The sequence below is a fragment of the Erithacus rubecula genome (genome assembly GCF_903797595.1).
Source record: "Erithacus rubecula genome assembly, chromosome: 3".
Taxonomy (NCBI): domain Eukaryota; kingdom Metazoa; phylum Chordata; class Aves; order Passeriformes; family Muscicapidae; genus Erithacus; species Erithacus rubecula.
Window position 1 is genome coordinate 133,683,889 of NC_136689.1, and position 21,125 is coordinate 133,705,013.

A 21,125-nucleotide genomic window follows, 5' to 3' on the forward strand; every position below is an offset into this window, starting at 1 on the left:
AATCCTGCCATCCACAGTGAGCACATATCCAGGTTAGCAACAAGGAACCTATCATAGTGTAACTGCTTCTCATACACTTAAAATCTGAGAACAATAACTAAGGTACAAAAGTTTGTGGTCCCCCTAAATTGCATGCAGGGTTTAAATTACAGACACTCTATTTTATAATTAGAAAAACTGCAGTGTTTTCAAGACCACTGACTCAATTTAAAACAGCCTTTAAGACTTCTATATGTACAGAGACAGACATACCTGTGCATAATCTTACTGACCATAGAATAACACATTTCCTTTCTACGTTACATGTGACATGTTACACTAATTGATGCTGTGGTTATAAATGCTGTTATAAAAGACAAAAAAGGAAACCAGCAGATCATCACTTCCATTCTAGTGAGGTTTGTCTGCAGCCTGAATGCTCCTGTGGTAAGTTTCTATAAATTCAGATAGGGAGCAGCTCCTGAAAACATGTGATGACTTCAGGAGAAAAGCATTTATTTGTCTCCCTATTCAGCTCCGCAGAATGTGAGAACTTCTCTAACCTCTGTTTTCTCTACAGTAGGAAAAACACACCTTGATGGAAGGGAAAGTTCCCTGTATATAGATATTTTTGTTTTTAAAAAAAGTAGGAATTATTTGGTGTGACAAATATTTGCCTTCTCTTATCACGTGAGATCCTTCCTTTTCTTTCGCTTTTGCTTCCAAGGCAACCAGACAAGTATCAAAATTGACATACAATTATGTTGCTTCACAAAAAAACCTTACTTTTTATTAGTATTTAACTCACATTTCATATTCTTAGATATGTAGCAATACGAAATCCTGCTTAAGTGCGAACTGTCACACCACCACAAAATTTAAGAGGTGATTAGTTGTTTCAGTGTAACAGATGTGCAGCCTTCTGGGATTCTAAATCTCCCTTCTTCAAATGCATCACAAACCTGCACAATTAGCAGGAATGATTAAACAAAATTCAATCAGAGCTAAATACCAAAAGCAGAAGCTGAGTAATATTCCATCAATATACAGACTGTTTTATATGAATACTTGAGAAAATTTACCTACCAGTTTCACTCTACAAATGAGTCTTTCCTTGTTTGGTTTGTTTTTTGCTGGTTTTTGTTTGTTTGTTTGTTTTGTTTTGTTTTGCTGTTTGTTTCTATGCCCTAAAAGTACCCCAAGCACGTTATTTCGGACCTGAAGATGTCATTTGCACAGCCAATCAAACATAACATACATGCAATCATAAAAAGCAAGAGGGGGAAAAAAAAAAAAAAGAGTTTCCTACCCGTAATAAGGACTGGGATTCATCTTTTGCCTTGCCTTCCCCGGATCCAGAGTAGGGCTGGGTGATCTGCCCGGCTTTCTCTGCTGCCCCGGCTGGGACACCCTGCAGGAAACCCTTGCTCTCCACTGCCAAGCCATAAATGGGCCTTGCAAGGTGGGCAGCTTCTACATTTGGACTATCCCTTAAAGGCTTTGGCTGCTCTTGGCCAACAGACACGGGGGTCAGCAAGCCCAGACTGGTCTGTGTGTACGATGGGCTCCCCCTCAGAATGTCTGTTCCTCTCCAGGTCACACTGCGAAGGTCATCACTGGGACTGTCAGTCCAGCCTTTCTCCTTCAGCACTTCCTTGTCTTCTATCTTTTCCCTCTTCACTATGCTGTCAGATATGGGCTCCCCTATTTTGGGGTCTGGATTAATCAGGCTGTAGACCTTAAGGTCAATTTTTGGCTCTTCCTTGATGGACGCAACGCCATGACTGTCCTCCCCGTTGGCTGTAGTGATGTCCATCTCCTGGCAGTGCACAGTGTTGAAGTGCTCCAGTAGTGACTGAGTGTCAACAGCCGTGAAGCTGCACTGACGGCATTTGTAGCAGTTGTGTACTCGCCTGGAAGAAAACACCAAGCACGTTAATATGAGAATCACCCCTTGGCCTTCCCTCTCACGGTGGTTTCACCCACCAAGATTAAGAAAATAAATCAGCTTTACGATATGACCCTCTCTAAATAAAGCAAGCAGGTTTATTGTGGTGTCTTATACAACAGGGTAAAAATACTGCTGATTTTACCCCCCATGCCTTGCAATGGCCTCCTATCATTCCTTCACATTCCAAGGCATTATTCTGAACTTCATAAAATTTTTACTGGGATTTTGAGATTTTCTCCTTCAATTTGCTGCAAAATACTTTTTACTTCTGCTGCAACAGAAATACCGAAATCAAATAGTTAGAAGAGAACAGTTCTCGTTATACTATATAATATTGACCTATGGTAGAAATTTAAAATGTTTTAAGAATTTCTTTACTTTCCACCAATTCCATATACTTTTGCTAGACAAAGATGATTTTGAATGGAGCTCTGGTTAACTTATGTATAAGAACACACCCAAGGACAGAAGGCTGTACACAAGAGACAGCAGTGCTTGGTTCTCTGTGGACATTTTAACACAACTTATAAAGATGCTGCTCTAAAGATAAAGCACAATAGTTGGCTGTGTCACTACAAACTGCGTTTCCTGTCAAATATAGAAATTCTTGGGTAGGAGCTGTGGAACAGAGTGGAATAACATGCCTTCCTGTTTTTACTCTAAAAGCCTATAAAAAGTACTGCATTACTGAATTATGTAAAGCATATGTTGCTACATGAGAACATGTTACCCATTTACTGTATCTACCATAGGAACAGAACGCTGTTTATGAGTTCTCTAAGGCCATTATGAAATAATTGTTCATAGCACAGGAGCCCTTCATCAGGGTCCAGGCCCTGCTGCACCCTACCAATGCAGAGCAAAATATCATCCCAGCCCTGCAAATGTACAGAACTCTCCGAGAGCTTCTCCCCACAGACATGCTCACATATCCACACCCCAGGCATTCAGAGCCACAACAGTGTCTTTAGCCAAGCTAAAAAAATAAGCCTTTCACTATCCACACAGGACAAAACTTGTATGAGAAATCTGTTACTGCCCTGACTTCAATTGTTAGAATTAATTCTTTTAATGCCAAATCTTTGTCTCAGTGAAGTCGATGGCAAAACTCCCATTGACTTCAGTAAGAAGAGGATTTGGCTCTTGGTGCATCTGTAGAATTGGAATTATACACAAAATATCCCTTTTAGACTATGATAGTTTAGAAGGGACAACTTGCCAAACTTATTAAACCCCTTTGCCTTCCTTCTCTCCTTTTGTTGGAAAAACAAACCATATGTTATTTACACTGTCTGATTTTCTTGCAGTTGTGTCAGCACACAGACATGAGCACACATTCAGATCCATGCTTTTCAGCCCCTGTGCAATATCAGTTTTCTTTTTGTCATTTTCCATATTTATACTCATTTTAAGGGACTAGATGGTCTTGTTCCATTATGCAAAAAATTGATTCAGTTATTCTCCACACAGCCTTATGGCAACAACAACCTACTTATGGGAGAGCAAGCTCTGGATTAAAATCCTGGTTTGGCTGTGTTCGTTTCCTTCATTCTACAATTGTGTTTTATTAAAATCAGTTTGTCTCTCGATGTGACACTAATATATTCTCTCTCTTGCAACTTAATTCTTTTCTAAACCAAGCCTAATTCTCTTCTGAACCAAAAAGAAAAAAAAAAAAAAAAAAAAAAAAAGAAAGACTGTTATCTGATCAAAACCATTTTATAAATACAAAAAGCCAAGTTATAAAGAGGGTCAGCCCTGTAAAGGTGGGATACCATCAGACAAGTCCAAGTTAGACAGGGGCTAGTTATCTTAAAAGCCAAGTTAAACAAGACACCATTTGGGGCTAATGGCTCAACCTCATACACTCCCCATGTGAAAGTTTATCAATCCTTTGGGACACTACTTAGCCCTAAGTGTCTCTTGTTTAACTTGGCTATTTCAATAGCTAACCCTTCTCCTAACTTGGCTCTCATCTATAGATATCACACCTCCGAACAGCTGATCTTTTTCTGCCTAACTTGTCTTTTTTTATTTTTCCATTTCACTCTGGCTAAATGTTTTTGATCAGGAGCCATATACACCACACTTCTGAGGACACAAATAAATGCTGAATATTAGATGCAGTTGTAACTACATGGCTGAGGCCCAGTTAAAATCACCCTTATTAAAGGTTTGTTAATTGAAATTATTTCTGATTGGTTCAAAGACAGCCATATAAGCATTCCTTCATTCTTCTATGAGACTGTGATAAGCACTGTGATATGGAAAAAAGACATACTTCAGTAGATAATTACCCAACAGGCTTTTTGTTTCAGAGCATACACTCTTACAGTACGCATTAAAAATCTGCCATCAGCAGTATAAATCTTCATACTTCACATGAGTTTGTCCTGTGCATTATTCTATCCCCAACCTCCAAAATGTAAGCAAAAGTTTGGAGCTGTCCAGTGTAAGTCATGGTCCCAAATAACAAAATAGCAACTATCATCAGCTATTAGAAAACTTCTGAAAGTTGGAAACTTATTCTTTCCCAGAACAAGGCATAAAAAGAAAATGTTTTCTTCTCAGTTCTCACTCCACCCTGACAGCAAGAAGGGAAACAAATTGGCAATGTTTGATTTCTCTTTTACTAGAAATTAAACCTGCTCTGTGTTTCCAAAAGCCCAAGTAACATCTAGAGTTGTGCAAAAAGCTCTTCAAGCTAAGTAACAAAATTTTTAAAATTCCAGTTTGCAAAGTATACAAGAAGCATTCCTGTGCATTACCTGAAAGTTACACTTTACAGCTAAACCATCTGAAACTGAATTGGTCTGGTGCAATACTGTGTGTTGGTACAGAGCTACTCCAAGAAAATCTTGGTATGGAAGAAAGTGATGCCAATGAAGAAGAAAGAAGCACTCTTCCTTCTTTGTTATTGTTTACACAGCCCTCAAGCACACTAACTGCAGGTTCCAGCCATAAACTGGCATTCTCTGCAATATGGCATCAGGCTGGCAGTGTCATACCATCCACTGAGGTCACTTAGCATTATTATTCTCACTACAAAATAAAGCAAAGACCTGATTATTTGTGGAGATTAAAACATTTATGGCCCAATTCCAAGATTAAATATCAAGAAGTTCAGGCAAAATCTTTGCTGCACAGTTATTTTCTGAGAACTTAAAAAAAAATCTTATCATTATTTGTACTGAAAAGTACTTAAATTGGGCACTGTAAGATACAAGGATTTTCCCTTGCAAAATCTTGAAGTTGGAGAGATTACATGGTTTGGTTTTTTAATAGATTTAATGTTCGTTATTTGAACTTCCTAACAGGCTGCAAGACTCCCGACACTAGCCAGTTGCTAATTAAGTCTTGTTGACATACTTCTAACTACTCTGAATATTACAAAACACCATCCTCTACAAAACAAGTAATTTTTTTTTTAATTACCTGAAGACAGTCCTAGGCTCTAGGGCATAGAAAATATTCTGGAAGAAGGTATGGCTGTCATATCACTTCCATTTTTTCACGTTTTACTTTAATTACGACTATAATAATTACTATCATTTCTCATGAAGAAACAGGTTTATAAGAAAGTGAACTTTTGGGATGAGTGCTGCACTCAAGTTTGTGGGGAGAGAAAATATTCAGAAGACAGCAAGCAAAGCAAGCAAGAAAATTCAGTGTAGTGTGAGAACAGAGAGGAGACAGGTCAGAGTGGAGAGCAAGACAGATCAAAGGAGAGCAGAAGCCATTGGCAAGAGCAAACAAGTTCAGAGCAGTGAATTAAGGTGTCAGGAGGATGGAAAAGGCCCTCATAGCTGCTGCTATTGTTCCCTGAGTGAAGGTTTCTGCTCTGCTGTAAAACTGGGAGCTGCTGGGCCTCAAGATACATTTTTTTCCCTGAGTTTCTTCTCTGGGGGAAGTGTCCCAAAGGCATCACATTTCTATAATCTGTGTATCTGAGACCCTGCCCTGGCTTTTTCTGCCTGAGAGTCTGAGGGTCAGTCCCAAACCCCAGTCCCCAACACCCCCATCCCTGGCTGCAGCCTGGCTGCTGAGAAGACACAAGCCCCAAGCACCCCTTTGTCTTTTAACCCCCTACTTCCTTTATCTTTGAGAGGTAAGAATTTAATTAACTCTAAATTAATTTCAAAAGAGAACCTTACAACACTACTGTTATCCACATTTTCAAAAATAATTTATTAGAAAAATTATTTTACACCATTGTCAAAGCTTTAATCTCGAGTCTTTATTTCCATATTATATTTTGTAGTTTAATGTATCACTATCCTACCTTGTTTTTAAAAAGTTTAGAGTATTTTTCAGCATAGCTCTTCTAATTATAACTAACACTGATCAAATGCTTTCTGTCAAATAAGGTTTTACATGAAAAATTCTATCTCTTGCAAAATTAAGAAAATGCAGTTTTCCCATATTCTAGCAAAATTATAAGAAAAAAAAAAGAGGCATTTCTGCAAGAAGCTGGTTTGATTAAAAAAAAAAAAGAATAAAAATTAATTATTTTGGAACAAGCAGGAAAGTAATCTCTAGTCTAAGTGAAACAACATGCAAAATTTGTCCAAATCCTCAGTTTGATTTTTATCTAAATTAAAAATGTTGGCATCTTCTAGCTCATCAGAATACCAGACAGTTTTGAGAAAAAAACTAAGCTTTGCAGTGAACATGAATAGTATCTGATTCCTCAGAGGTATAACAGAAAATAAGTAGTAGCAGAATTAGTGGAAAATGGAGGCCAATAAATCTTCTAAGGATTTATTTGAGTAAGCACATTTTAGTGAGGTTTAAATACAAGTAAACTCAAGTGCAGTGTGATTCATTGACTTCAAATGTAAGTGAACAGCTCTCAAATAATCATGTCAAGAAATACTGAATGAGTGCTACATGTAAGCATACATTTCTGTAGAAAGAAAACTTAGAAAGAATTGCTTTTGCAAATTCTAATACTGTTGCAAATACATGGCTGCAAGGGAATAACATTGGGATATACACAATTTTTTAGCTAGCAATTCATACTGAAATTGTAGATGTAGAGCCAAAAGGAAGCAAAATAAATAATAAATTAAACATGTTGTTCAGACATATGACTCAAAAATTAAAAAAATGCAGAAAAAAAAATACATTAATCAAAATATGTAAGTAGCATCTAAAGCCAACACTGATACTCTAGATCATCGAGGTTAAATCTAAATATGTGAACAGCAGAACGTTTTCTTCCACCACATTAATGTTTAGTGTTATGTTTACTATTAGAATCCATTCAGCTCTTTATTATATAAATGAAGAGGTTTTAAGAGACATGTGCATGTACAGCATTTTAAAAACATCAGATGTACATAACGTGTGGCATAAAAGCATTGGACAAAATCTGATTGAGGAACTGAAAAGCCCAGTGATGTGAGCTGACTACATTAGCATGTTGCTATCAGCTAACGCTGCTATTTTATAGATGCTCTACTTTTTAAAATCTGAACTATGCTCTATCTTTAAATCCTAAAATGCAAAAAGGGAATGAAAACATGAATCTTATATATGCCAGACTTCTACCAAAAAAAGGGCCAGATAATAATAATAAAAATAAAAGTTATGATGCCTCCAAAGTTTTAGCTTGATAGAGTGAAAACTAGGTAATACATAAAAAAAACAACAAAACCTGCTAGTGTTAGCCATTACAGAGCACCTACCACAAACTGAACTAACTTAGGTGATTTAAAAAAAGATGCAGTGGGGGAAAACAGCAGCAGTACAAGCATTAAAAAAACAAAATTCAAATTATCAAGGGGAATTACAGCAGAAAGGGAAAGAAGTTAGCAGTTATGAGGAATTGTACTTTGCTTTACACAACGTCCTCAGACTACTCAATAAAATCACAGACTGGGGTTAACAGAGTATGTTGTTCAAGTGTTTTAAACAAAATAGCCTAATCTTAGACAAACAATTTGACACTAAAATACTTTAAGTGTATCTGTTGATTTTCCAAAGTGCAGTTCCCTGTGACTACTGCCAGAACTGCAGGGTGCTGAGCCCTCTGAAGGAGCAGCTACAACTACCCCATCACAGACTTAGCACTTAATTTTGAAAGTCAGGGCTTCTCCTTTCTTGGGAAAAAGGATCCTAGCTCGGCATGCTTGTTAAACTTAAATTACCAGCTGCAGCAAAATAAAAGGTTGGATTCTTTCAGTAAAGGAGCCATTTCAATCTTGCAGTTATTTAACCACTAAAAAAAGATCATGCCATGCCCCAGCAGAGGACAAAGTGCTGCCTATGGAGTTCTTCAGCATGGCTCAAAGCTGTTATAATAATGCTTGGAACTTAGATACCACTTTTCATCTTCAAAGCAGTTTACAAACATTAACTAATTAATCCACACAACATCCCTCAGGCCCACTTGGATCAAAAATGGGGAACTGCATGCTGGGACCTGAATTCTCTGTGGGCCCTAGCTCCAAATTAAAGATGAGCAATCTGCCCTTTTTTTTTTTTTTTTTTTTTTTTTTTTTCTAAACAGACTCCTGATATATTGCCAATGCAGCCCTCTGTTGGGCAACATTTGGATGCCCCCAGCTTTAATCTCTATTAAAGTATCATGCCCCAGTCTGCCTTTGTTAATTTTGGATGTCTTGGAATCTATTAAACGTGGCACAGTTTCTTGAGCTTTTAACAAAGCTTTAGCTTTGAAAATGCATCTTCTTTTGTCTTCATTCTAGCTGGCTTCCACACAAAGATCTTTTAGATCAGATAGATACTGAAGTTTTCCGTTGTTGTTGACGCATTAGCCTTAACTATTAACATATTCAGCATGATTTTCTAATATTTAACATCGCTTTTGCAGTGGCACATAACTGTTGCTCTTTACAAAGTCTGAGAGCCAGCTCCTTCTCTGATGCAAACTGGACTGCCAGTTTACAACAGCCCAGGAACTGACCCAAGAAGTTTAACAGGGAGTTGGCTGCTATTATGACATTGTGTCAGACTGAGTCAGGAGACTGGCTGCGTGCACCTCCAAATAGGAACATTAGCATTTAAAATAAATAGAATGACACTGTAAACCAGCAACACGAAAATAAGCATCTGCAAAAGGATCTTGGGGAATGACATCAACAGACAAAAGAGTGTCTGCTCCCAGTGGGAAATGAACACCAAAACAGCAGTGGAATGCTCTTAAACTAATCATTACACTGCTGGACTTGGGAATGGAAAATACTACAAAAAGGTAGTAGATTGAAGCACTGTTACAGAGCATAAAGGGTTCACAGTCTATCTTGGAAAGTAAAGCCATTTGTGTTCCCTGACTGAATAAGATGCCAATTTTCTCAGAAAAAGCCTAAACTAAAATAGTACCTATAGTACCTAAATGATTCTGGGTGGAAAATAGCTGACCAAACCTCAAATATGCTGAAACTTCAGCATCTGCACACAAATCCAAATTTTCCTCTCCTTTGCACAGGTTTAAATGTATAATTAAATCCACCAACTTAGCTGGTGGTTTTCCAAAACAAAGTGGATGTTGGATTGGACTCTGGCTGTAAAGATTTATATCTATACACATTCCTATTTTGATTTCCAGTTTCCTCAAATGTTTGAGGAATGGTGACATTTAATTAAGAAATTCGGGGGGAGCTGTTTGTTTGGGTTCCAATCATTAATCATGTGAAACTTCACTGTACCTGTAGTGTCGGGAAATCTCTTCTTCCACCTGGGTGGTAAAGTCACATTTGGTACATGAGTGTTCTTTGTTCTCCTTGAGCGTCAGCGGCCCCTCAGCCCCTGGCAGGGCGTTTGTTTCTGGTTTGACATCAGACGCTTGGCCCTCGTGTGCACTCTCATAGTGGAGCAGGAGAACGTCCACGTCGGGAGTGGAGAATGAGCACTGATGGCACTGGTGTTTGACTCTAGAGCTTCCTGTCACCCCTGGAGACAGGTGCAAAAGCAAGAGAGCACAGTGGGAACAATTACTTTTTCTGCAAGCAAATGGATAAGTAATTTCTCCAAGGTGCTTTTCTGGGCTGCAGAGGCCTCGGGGACAGAACTGACAGTGCTTAATGGTACATTTATGAATGTTGTGTAGCTGCTGATAGTGACGGAGGAGTGGGCCCACCACTATTACATCTGGGCCATGGCTCTTTGAGTACCTAAAGTCACAAAACTGACAGTTGTAGCTTGTCACCATGCTGTCCTCTGCTCCTTTGCTACTCAAGTCTTTCTTTTTTGCCACACTCGCACCCTTTTCTGTCTTTGTCACTAACTCCCCATCTGCATTTTTGGCTAGATCATTCTGGTTAATGACAGATCCTCTAGAAAGCTTATCATTCAGATCTGGGTGAAGGCTTCCTGCCTGGCTTCCCCCATGCTGTTTGCTGTAATGTTCTAATAGTTTCAAAGAGCTGGACGATTCGCAGCTGAAACTGCAAAATTTACACCAGTAGTAACTGGTTGTATCGGTACCATTTTGTCTAGAGGAATCTATTGGCTTGATGGGCACCGAATATCCAACTGGCGTATCATCTCCTGCTTTAACAGTGATTCTGTCTTGCCACTTCCCCAAGTCTCCAGAATCACATGGTCGAAGAGTAGGACTGGATTTATTGGAGTTTTTCTCTGAAGTTTTACCAGTATCAGAGGAGGGAAGGGCTGCTTTCATTTTGTTTGGGTGAGTCTGTAAGAAGTGTTGCTCTAGTTCAGTGGAGGAGTTGCCCATGTAGGTGAAATTGCAGAATTTGCAGCGGAAGTACTTGGTGTTGCCTTGGCAATCTGGAGTTTTCCGCCCAATTCCAATAAAGGTTCCACCTAAAGTAACCTGTGAATAAAGAATAAGGTCATTTTAGCTCCATTGTATATTGATTCAAATAGCAAGGAGTGGAAAGGGGGGAGAAAAGAGAAATAGAGAGCGACTGATTGAAAAGTCTCTTTTAATAATCATTGCCACCATTTTTATTTGCACTATGAAAGATATGCATACACCCTCACATATTTAGCATTTGTTCATTAATACTTTTAAATGTATCTCATAGCTGAATATATATTCTATATAAAGAAAAAATTGATTTGCAGAGACTGAGGCACATGTGCACAAGATTAAATAACGTCATTGATAGAAGATCCAATAATCAGTTCCCATAGCTCTGAACCCTTTGAAAGCAGACTTTCCTGGGAGTCTATATCAGGTGTGGAAGAAAAAAACTGACCCTCAGTCTTTTGACTTAGATGCTTTAATAATATTTGTGCTTTACAGGCAAAGAGAATTGCTTTCTAAATTCAAGCAAGCAAAAATTAAATTTCAAGTAACAAATTCAGTTTGCTGTGTTGGGAGTATGACCAATTCTTACAAAGATCATTCCTATATGAGTATCCAGTATCCACCAGGATGCCTTTTCACAGAGCCACAGTGGCTGATGTCTCAAACAAAAGGCAGTTTTCTCAAGGATTACTCACTGCAGACATCCTCCAAGGAAATCTTCTGTTCCTCTCATGCACAGAGCTCAATTTAGTAAAACGAGGATGGAAAAACTACAGTAGAAAAATGGCATATGGCAAAGAAAACTACCACACCCAAGTCTGTGACATCACTAATTACACACACAAAAAATAAGGTAGGTCTACTTCACTGTTCTCATGATGTCTGAGCAAAATGCTCTGCAGGAAGGGAAGAAGGCTTCCAGGGCTGATGTTATTAAAGCCCATGTTCTCAGAGCAAGGCAGGCCTGCCCTTCCCAGGAGTGCACCACACCTGCCCCTGACATCAGGGGGAGATTTGCTGCTCCTGTACAATTGGTTTGAAAGCCAAAGAAAGAATCTCTTGACAAAAATGTCACCATTGCACTTTTCCTGAGTAGCAAATAGTGTACAGCATCCAGAAGATAATTTCCAAAATCCACAGACATTGACTCCCTTGCCATCATCCAGTCTACTCCAGTTGTGTAGACATGGGTGGAAGCTCCCTTGTGACATATTCTCAGTTTTTACACCCAGAAAATGTCTTACAGGAAACATAAAATTCAGCCTTGCAGGGTTTGATTTTCATTCTCCTATCTAGTAAGTGTATTACTACATTTCTGCAGGTTTCAGTTCTAATGAACTATGCAATTCATGTAATTATTTTTCTTCTCCCCCTCAATAGCTATGCCACAAAGATAACATGATCACTGCTCATTCAGTGTCACACCGAATGGAAAGACTCAGACATGAAATGCAAACATTTTTAAATGTATATAATACAAATGCCTTTTAGCCATTTAGCTCAGAGAATGAAATGCTATCCTTTGTGTCTCATCAGAATTGAGCATGTATAGTGAGGCAGTGTGAGATACTAAGCCATGATATAATGAGCTGCTGCTATTCAGCCTTCAATTCTTTCTTCTGTTTGTTTCTTTCCTTAAGGAAGCAAAATCCCCATGCACTGCTTAAAACTATTCTTTAAATAAACTGAAAATGTCTTTCTGTTTGTTTAGGAAACATATCTCATTAGGCAATGGTAAGTCAGGCAGCCAAATCATTAAGACTTAGCTATAATAGCATTTTCACTTTTAACTGGGGCTCTACATTCTGCTATCAAATAATAAACTTGGTTTTGAAGAGGTTCTTTGCAGGAGGGATGTTCAACTGGTCTTCTGTAGTGCAGGAGTTACCTCCCGTTACTTGTTTTATGGCAAGCAAGAACTGGAGACAAAGCCATGCTGAGCCTGATCCAACTGACAACAGTGGGATCTGTGCCTGCTTTCCAGTATCTGGCACTTCAGGTCTCCATCCACTGCATTATTTCAGTGTTCAAAGTCTTAGTGGTGTCAAAAGACAACTTAAAGAAAGCACTGATGGAATTACAGTGAACAGAAAATAACAGCAGTTCACTGCACAACTACATAAGTTGCAAGGTGATCTGGTTTTGTTCATTTAATTAAATATGTATTTATTTGTTCTACACATGCACAGAAAACTGACCAAAATGCTTTACCTTAAGTGGCTCTAATGAGTAAACACATTCATTACTCTCAGCTATGTAGCTACAGAGTTACAGGTATTTTGCAGATACTCTGTGGACACCAGCTACAAACTCTGAGCAACAAAAATCCCAGCTGCTATTCATTGCTAATTACTTTTACTGCAGAATATTGGTAAAACATATTACTATTAGCATTTTCCACAGTGGACTGTAAATCACATCATTTCTGTAACTTGTGCTAATCCTGCTTAGTGGTGTACACAGCAAGTTTGTGTTCCATGCTAATACATCCTTCTCTGCATCACAAGAGGATAAAGCAGAACTAAACATTCTCACAGTGCCTGTGTTAAGTTCTTGTAATGCAGGAGACACATACAATTTTTACACCACTTGAATGTAATTGATTACCAGGTTTTGATTTGGCATTTCCCTGAATACCTGCCACAATTCAAAATAATACATTGCATAAGACCATGTATGTGAAAAGTAACTTAGGGTCATCTTAATGTTATTACACTCAAAAGCCTCTTTTCATACATAAGAAAGCTTACTGAAAAGCTCCACAAGGGTCATTATTCAAAGACTACTAAAGAAACTGGTTTCCATGCAAAGAGGTTTGGAGAAGCACTTGAAGCGACAGCATAAACTGAATCTGTTTCAGCTTTCAGCCAGCCACATTTGGAAGAAACCCACACATTTGCAGAACTGTTTGGATTCCCACACTTTGCTCAAGTCTTGGCTTGACTTTCAGATTTTTCAGTTATACATTTATGTCTGTGTACAGGCACTAAACTTCTTCACTGGTGATGAAATTGTCCTTCACCTTCTGCTCTGATCTGCCCCACAAAGAGGAAAAGGAGGAGGATAAAGTGGAATATGGACAGATGGATGGATGGATGGATGGATGGATGGATGGATGGATGGATAGATAGATAGATAGATAGATAGATAGATAGATAGATAGATAGATAGATAGATAGATAGATAGATAGATAGATAGATAGATAGATAGATAGATAGATAGATATTGAGGTATACATACCATAGAAATCAGCATACACATTTCTGTGTGGTATCAAAAGTGATAGATTCTTGTATTTACTCCCTCATTTCATTATGTTCCCAACAAAACTTGATCTCCTGCTCTGCTCTAACAGTCACATTTCCTTAAGTAGACACTTCTTCCCAACATAAAAAAGAACCTAAAAAAAAGCAATGCTGAAATTCTGTAATTCTGTTCTAGCACTGGAGTCTGAAGTGCCAGCTGACACAGCTAGTGGCAGCCAAGAATACAGGTACAGCTTGCAGAGGAAATGTAGGAGCAACTATAGATCATCAGTTCTCTCAGCACACAAAGGAGAAAATTAATCTTCACAATTCTCTTTTTAAAGAGAACCTAACATATAAGTTCAGACTGTCAAAACATTTTATTCTTTCCTTCACTGTCATTTGCTTATGAAACCTTGGGATTATCACTTATTTCTGTAGCATCTCAACTATGGCAATAGAGTTGTTATTAATTATTATGCTGTATGAAAAAAAAAAACATATTAGAATGGATTCTCCATTCTCCTTGTGCTGGATGTGATTGCACTGATGCTCTTTAAAAATTGCTCTTCAAAGCTACGTCTCACTCTGGGACTAAGCTGAAATTTATTTCACAGTAAGGTTACCATAAACTCAAAACTCTTAATCATTAAGTTTATTCATTAATGGGGAAAACTGTCAAAATCTGAAGCTCATGTGTTAATACTATAGCTAACTAATGTTAACTAAGCTATCTCCTCATGCACCACATACATTTCCAAAAATAGCCAGAAAAAGGAGAAAAGATAGCACGATAATTGACAGTGTTTCAAGATGTACTTTCTAAAGTATGTTGGCAAGTACTTCAACAGAGCTGTGTAATTGCACTATATGTTTCCAACAGATATGTCTACATTAATTAGTCAAGACAGTGATTTCATGGAATAGATGGACTTTGGAAAAGAGACGCATTTTCTCCTTTCTTTTCTTTTTAAAAATGTGTCTTTGATTTTTGTTTTGCCCTTAATCCAAATGCTACCTTATTCTCCCTCCTCCTTTTCAGAACTCAATCCTAAATTCCATCACACCAAAGCATTTTACAAATACTTCTTACAGAAACTGAAAAAAAATCACCAAGGAAGAGAAAATCTGCCAGCTCCTGTAATCATGCATTTCATGCAGAAAATTCTACAAGGAGAAACTCTATCCACATAAGAGATTCAACCACAACGATTACATGCTCAGGGTAAAGCTGTCTTTGACCCCTGGCTTCTTCTGCAACTACTGATTAGAATCCATCTGCATTGGAACATCAAACGTTAATGAATTTTTTTTTTTTTCTTACCTGGGTTACATCTTTGGCTAATCAGGAGGTGAAAGGCTCCAGATCCCTTACCAATCTTCTGAGCCATCCAGTCTGCCTTTGCAATTACTCTTAATCTTCTAATCCTAAAATATTTTCTAATGCTCTTGTTTATTCATTTGCTTTGTGCAATATAGCATCCAGAACATTTTAACCATCCCACATTTATGAAGTTCTTCATGTCATGCAGGCCAGAACAGATTCCTGGCTTTCATGCAAGTTTGTGTAACACCACCCAGTTCTCTAACCTCCCCTATGGAGAATTCACTCTCTCTCACTCACCATCTTTCTGCATTTTATACTAGGAGAATCTTCGGAGTATATTCTTAAAACTATTTACTGTGATTAATTTATTGGTATATAAATCTTTGTTGCACAAGTGAGGCAAAAACTCTGAGCAAACTCCTGGCTTTCTGGGCTGTTCGTACTTACCAAAACAAGAAAGCAAAGTATTGGATCACATTCATTCAAAGTAAGTGCATTCTTCTTGAGATTTATTCTGTTGCCGTTGAACTCAACACAGTTTTTGTGTCATTAGAATTTTACAAGTATTTTTAAAACAAAGACTGTGACAGAACAATAACAGAACTTAAATTAAGGTCAGGAGACCAGATGTGCAAAACCAACAAAAGAAAGAAAAAGAAAATCAAGACTTTCATTTGCTAACTAGTGCTACTAGACTAGTATCTAAAGAAGCACCATTCCTTCTATTCTCTGTAGATAAAATTACCAGACAGTTCCTTGGCTACTGTAAACTCACACAGCCTTACAGGCTTAGAGGCAAACCCGCACTGATTTACACCAGAAAAAAACCTAGCTGCTTTCCTTTTTCCCCAGGAATTGTATTTTTGAGGTCTCATTCTTTCTGTAGGCTATCTTAGCAATTTATAACTTTAAATATAAGCACTAATATTACTAGTTTCACCAGCTGCTTTAACCAGCAGCTCTTCAAACACTACCAAATATCCCTGCAATAAGGTAAGGAATATCAACACATAAACAACTTTGCTTTGAAGGCTGTGAGTATACATCACATCAGTTGTTCCACAAACTGTCCATCTGAATATTCTAATATTAGCATTGACTACTTCTCACTGCAAGGTGGCTAAAATAGCTTATTTCTGCCACAGAGCAAGGCAGTGTTCCCAGGCACTTACTGTGTAGCAGCTGACATGCTGTAAATCACTGTCTATCATTCTGAAGAGTAAACTTGCAAATATCTCCATAGAAGTGATATAAAGAACTTCTACTGCATATAATCATACAAATAATTGCTTATCAGTTATTGTCAATATAGAAGTTAAATACCTCTTTCATGTGCTTTCCCACATAATATTTATAAATATGCATGTATGCAGTTATGTACGCCTAAGAAGCAAATATATGTATACATGCTCGGCAACAATGCTCACAAGCAAATGCATATGGACTTCCTTATATGTGTAATTTACCACCAATTTCTCTACCTGCCCCCATTTTTTTGTCAGTTGTTTAAAAGAGATGACTGGATCCTGTGCTTCTGAGGAATGACTCTCTCAAGTGTGCATGGCAGCCCCCAAGCCTGAACATGGCCCAGAAATAGGATTTAAAATAAACAGGTATGCCCACTCAGGAGAGCTTGATAGTTTTCAGTTTATCAGGAAAGTCCCTAGAGAGTCTGCAACATGGCTGACATGAAATGGACCTTGTGCACCATCCACCTTCATGCAAACTCTGTTCAAACATATGCTGCAAAACCTAGCATGGCCCAATCTAGTCCACAAGATCAGGATACATCACATACAACAGTTGTTCAGTTTATTTAGATCTAATTCATGTATTATGGACAATTGAGCCAAAGTCAGTGAGACAAACAATATTAAATTTGGACTCATTTGTCTAAGCAAGCAAGGAAAATTAAATTCAATCACATACATATTTCTGTTTGCTCATGTCAACCAGTTATGTACTTGTGTTACCTTCTAGGAAGCTCACTGGATTACAAAGAACTTTTAGAAGGTTTGATCTGCTAATAATACAAAAGAAAATGCTGTACTTGATTAAGCCTCCAATCTGTAATTCTCACTTCATCTGTAAGAGTCCCTTTGCCAAAATCACCAAAACATAAAGAAAACCTTTATCATGAGAAATGCTGCTGATTACAACTGTACCCTTAAAAAGCCCTACTTTTTTTAAAGTATTACCTATGTGTACTTATATGTATATGTGTATATGTATAATTACATTATACGCCATTACATGTACTTATTCATTTTATGTATTATATGTATGTATTATATATATATATTTATATATACATATTTTATATATATATACACTTATATGTATATATAATATGTAACCAGTAGGTGAAGAGAGGTGGCTCTCCTCCTCTATTCTGCTCTTATGAGACCCCAGCTGGTCCATCTGGGCATGGGTATCCAACTCTGGGGTTCCCAGCATAAGGCAGCCATGGACCTATTGGAGTGAGTTCAGGGGGGCCACAAAGATGATCAGGAGGCTGAAGCACCCTTCCTATGAAGACAGGCTGTTCAGCCTGGAGAAGAGAAGGCCCTAGGGAGACCTTATAGCAGCCTTCCAGTACCTAAACAGGCACAAGAATGCTGCAGTGGAACTTTTTATACAGGCATGTACTGACAGAAGAAGGGGTGACAGCTCCAAACTGGAAGTGGATCGGTTTAAATAAGATATTAGGAAGAAATTCTTCACTAGGAGCACAGTGAGGCACTGGAACAGGTTGCCCAGAGAAATTGTGGATGTTCCCCCAGAGATGCCCAATCCCTGATTGTGTTCAAGGCCAGACTGGATAGCGCTCTGAGCAACCTGATCTACTGGAAGCTGTTCCAGCCCATGGCAGGAGGGTTGGAACTAGATGAGCTCTAAGGCCCCTTCCAACTCAAATCATTCTGTGATTCACATATGACAAAGCATTAGGCTGAGTGGTGTAGGACAACTCCTACAATACTGGATGTCTATAACCACTGAAGAAAACAACTGCCAATAACCTCTCATTATTCTGGGGGGTAGTAGATAGTGCAGTAATTTCTTCCTCTTCCTCCCCCACAGCCCCAGGTGCATTGAAATACAATCAACTAATTTAATGATGGTGTTTAGCAGTCCATGCATTTTCAGAAATTTGTCTTCTTACATGTCTGTCTAGATCTAAAACCACGAAACTATTAAAATCAGAGGACTAAATTTGAAAACAAAATTGTACAGTCTGAATCTTTTTAATATCTGAATAGAATTAGCTCCAGAACCAGGGCCATGCTGAGCAGGAAACACCTCAAAGGTAGCATACACAATATGAAGCAACCATAAGAACTGCTGAGACTGCAATATGTCTTTATTCATGGCTGCATAAATACCTTTCTCCCTTGGGACATGCCATCTGAAACCCTTACCTGAACGCAGACATTTCTGTCTTTTCTTTGAGGGACACTGTTCTCTTTTAAAACACCAGGAAATGGGGTCACGCTCCCTTTTACACAATAGCCTAATGGCTTGAACACTTGCTCAGGAAACAGGAAAAGTAGGTTCCTTTCCTTGCTCTGTCAGGGGGGATCCAAGCCTGCTTCTTCACCTTTGCTGGGCATGTCCTACGCCTTAGCTACAGGCTGCTGTGTGGAAGACAGCACTCTCCAACCTTCCTCTTGAAGCTCTCCCACTTAGTCATAAAAAAATTGGGGGTTAGGAAAGAGACTGCCTGCTCTCTACTTGCCAGCAACTATCTCCAGACTTTAACATACACATTAAAGAGTCATTAGATCAAACAGAGAAGGAGACTTAATCATACAGGAGCAAAGGCAATAGCTTTCAGCATCATAGCTGTTAACTTAGTCACATGAATTTTACTTTAAGTGAAGGTTTTAAATCCAGTATAAAGGCCAGTGCTTTAGGCACGTCCACAAAGCCTTACACAAGCTCAAATATCCAGCAAGTCTAAGTTGCCTATAGAGATTGATCAATTAACTAAATGTGGAGAAAAAGTAATGGGGGGCACATCAGCAGAAGATCCAATGAACTCACATCAAATATTATTTTGGTAAGACCTATAAAGCTGATTAACACATTCCCTGGGAATTCAAAGATGTGATAGTGAATGCTTTCTGAATTCTATACTGGCAAGAAAGTTAATCTCCCAGAAACAGCTCAGTGATTTTACCCAATCCTATGGAATTTATTATAACTCAATGAACCAAAATCCTTTGAAGAGAAGATGGGAACAGAGTACAGGGAATTTTCAACAGAAAATAACATTTTCAAAAAAGACAAAGGAATCTTTTTGAATTAAGTATTCATATCAAGTAAAAATCTGCAAAACAGGAATGCCAGAGTGATTGGATTATTTACACAGTTCCCAGACAAATCCTCTTTAGGTATTACAAAACACACTCCCAATATCTGAATGCCTGCACGTGAAGCCAAATGTATATCCCCAGTTTTGCTGATTACACCCCTAAAAGCTGCATTTAGGATTGGGAGGGTGTTTTTTGGCTGTGGATGAGGTTTAACTTCCCTTCTGTGATACAAGTCCAAAAATGCATTTGATTTCTTTTTCCAAGTCCTCAGTAAATGGACCACACATCCCTAGATCAATACAGATAGGATAGGAGATACTGTATTTTCCTGCACTCAGACATTTTCCCACTGCTTTCTGTTTGCCTTTTTTTATGAATGAAAAGTATAGGGCTCCATGGCATCCCTCACTACTACAAATCTTTGTATACCATCATCTCCAACTGACTACTGTGAGCCAGATCAAAGTCAGTCCTCTTCATCCTCTGGTTTCTGTGCCCAGTTCTGTGGCCTGAGACCATAAATCTATCAATAACTTCCAGCCCAACTACAACAGAACAGTTTGCTAAGTGCAAGGGGATCAATAAATCAGATCCTAAGCCCAGTTCATTACTATTTCAAGTTAATTACAAAGGGATTATTTTCACTTAACCCAGCACCTATACAAAATAGTAGTGTTAAAATGAACCAATTACTCAGGTTCAATTCCCTCTCATGTTATACAGTTTGACTGAACCAGTTTTAACTGGAGCACCAATCAGTAGGATCCCTTGTTGTGGTGGGAAATGCCAGCCATTCAGACACATGAGAAAAAACCTCCAAAACGGGTAGAGGAGCAATATAAACATGTGCGGGTACAAAGGGGATTTTCAAATGTTCTTTTACTTTGTTTATGAATCTCACAAAGCTGCTATGAATCAAGAGTGGAGGAGGAGAAAGTATAAAGTATTAATCAGTTACTTATCTTCTGACATGTTCTGGATCAACATCTGGTGCATGTGCAACTGATGAAGTATGGCATTTGCCACAAAAGCTTAGTTAATCTTCTATTCCCAAACTGATCAGGGAAAACTAGCACCCTTAAAAATCAAGTTTCTAGATCCAGGGTTTCTTTTTTTTTCTTTCAAATAAATAGCCAACATTGTATAGGCTGTCTGTTCTATTTTGGAAAATGTTTTTTGTCTGAGAAAAACTGATCTTAAGGAGATTATCTATGGGCTGTTTCCTACCGCTTTTTGTCTCCCCTGCACTATCTTACTGCCAGAGTTTAGTAGACAAGTATAGTCTAGGTTCAGCTGTTTTATTTCTCATTCTATCAGTTCAAACCGAGATAGCTCACACATCTGTTTTATTTCTGAGAGCACTGCAAAGGAAAAGCATCCAGCTCATTCTAATCAAGCATAAACTTTCCTATAAATAACTAAGGACCTAACGAAACAATTGTTTGGAGGAAATGAAAGTGTGTTTAGAAACTCAAATTCCTCTATACTGTATGTCTGAGCTGTTCCAGTTTGAATGTCTTCCTGACAGCACGGATCAGTTGCTCTAAGATGCTGTCCCTGGAG

The 21,125-nt window shown here is 38.3% G+C and overlaps 1 protein-coding gene across 5 annotated transcripts in view; it reads right to left on the reverse strand.

Moving 5' to 3' along the window:
- TRPS1 (transcriptional repressor GATA binding 1) overlaps window positions 1-21,125 on the reverse strand; it is a 211,978-nt gene that overhangs the window by 146,276 nt on the left and 44,577 nt on the right. For 4 of the 5 annotated variants that reach the window (XM_079301603.1, XM_079301605.1, XM_079301604.1 and 1 more), the window contains 2 exons: window positions 9,604-10,733; window positions 1,289-1,892 (listed from right to left, as the gene is read on the reverse strand). In XM_079301603.1, coding sequence (XP_079157729.1) covers window positions 1,289-1,892; window positions 9,604-10,733 — 1,734 coding nt within the window. The remainder of the gene's footprint in view (window positions 1-1,288; window positions 1,893-9,603; window positions 10,734-21,125) is intronic. The other variant, XM_079301606.1, reaches the window with a different exon arrangement.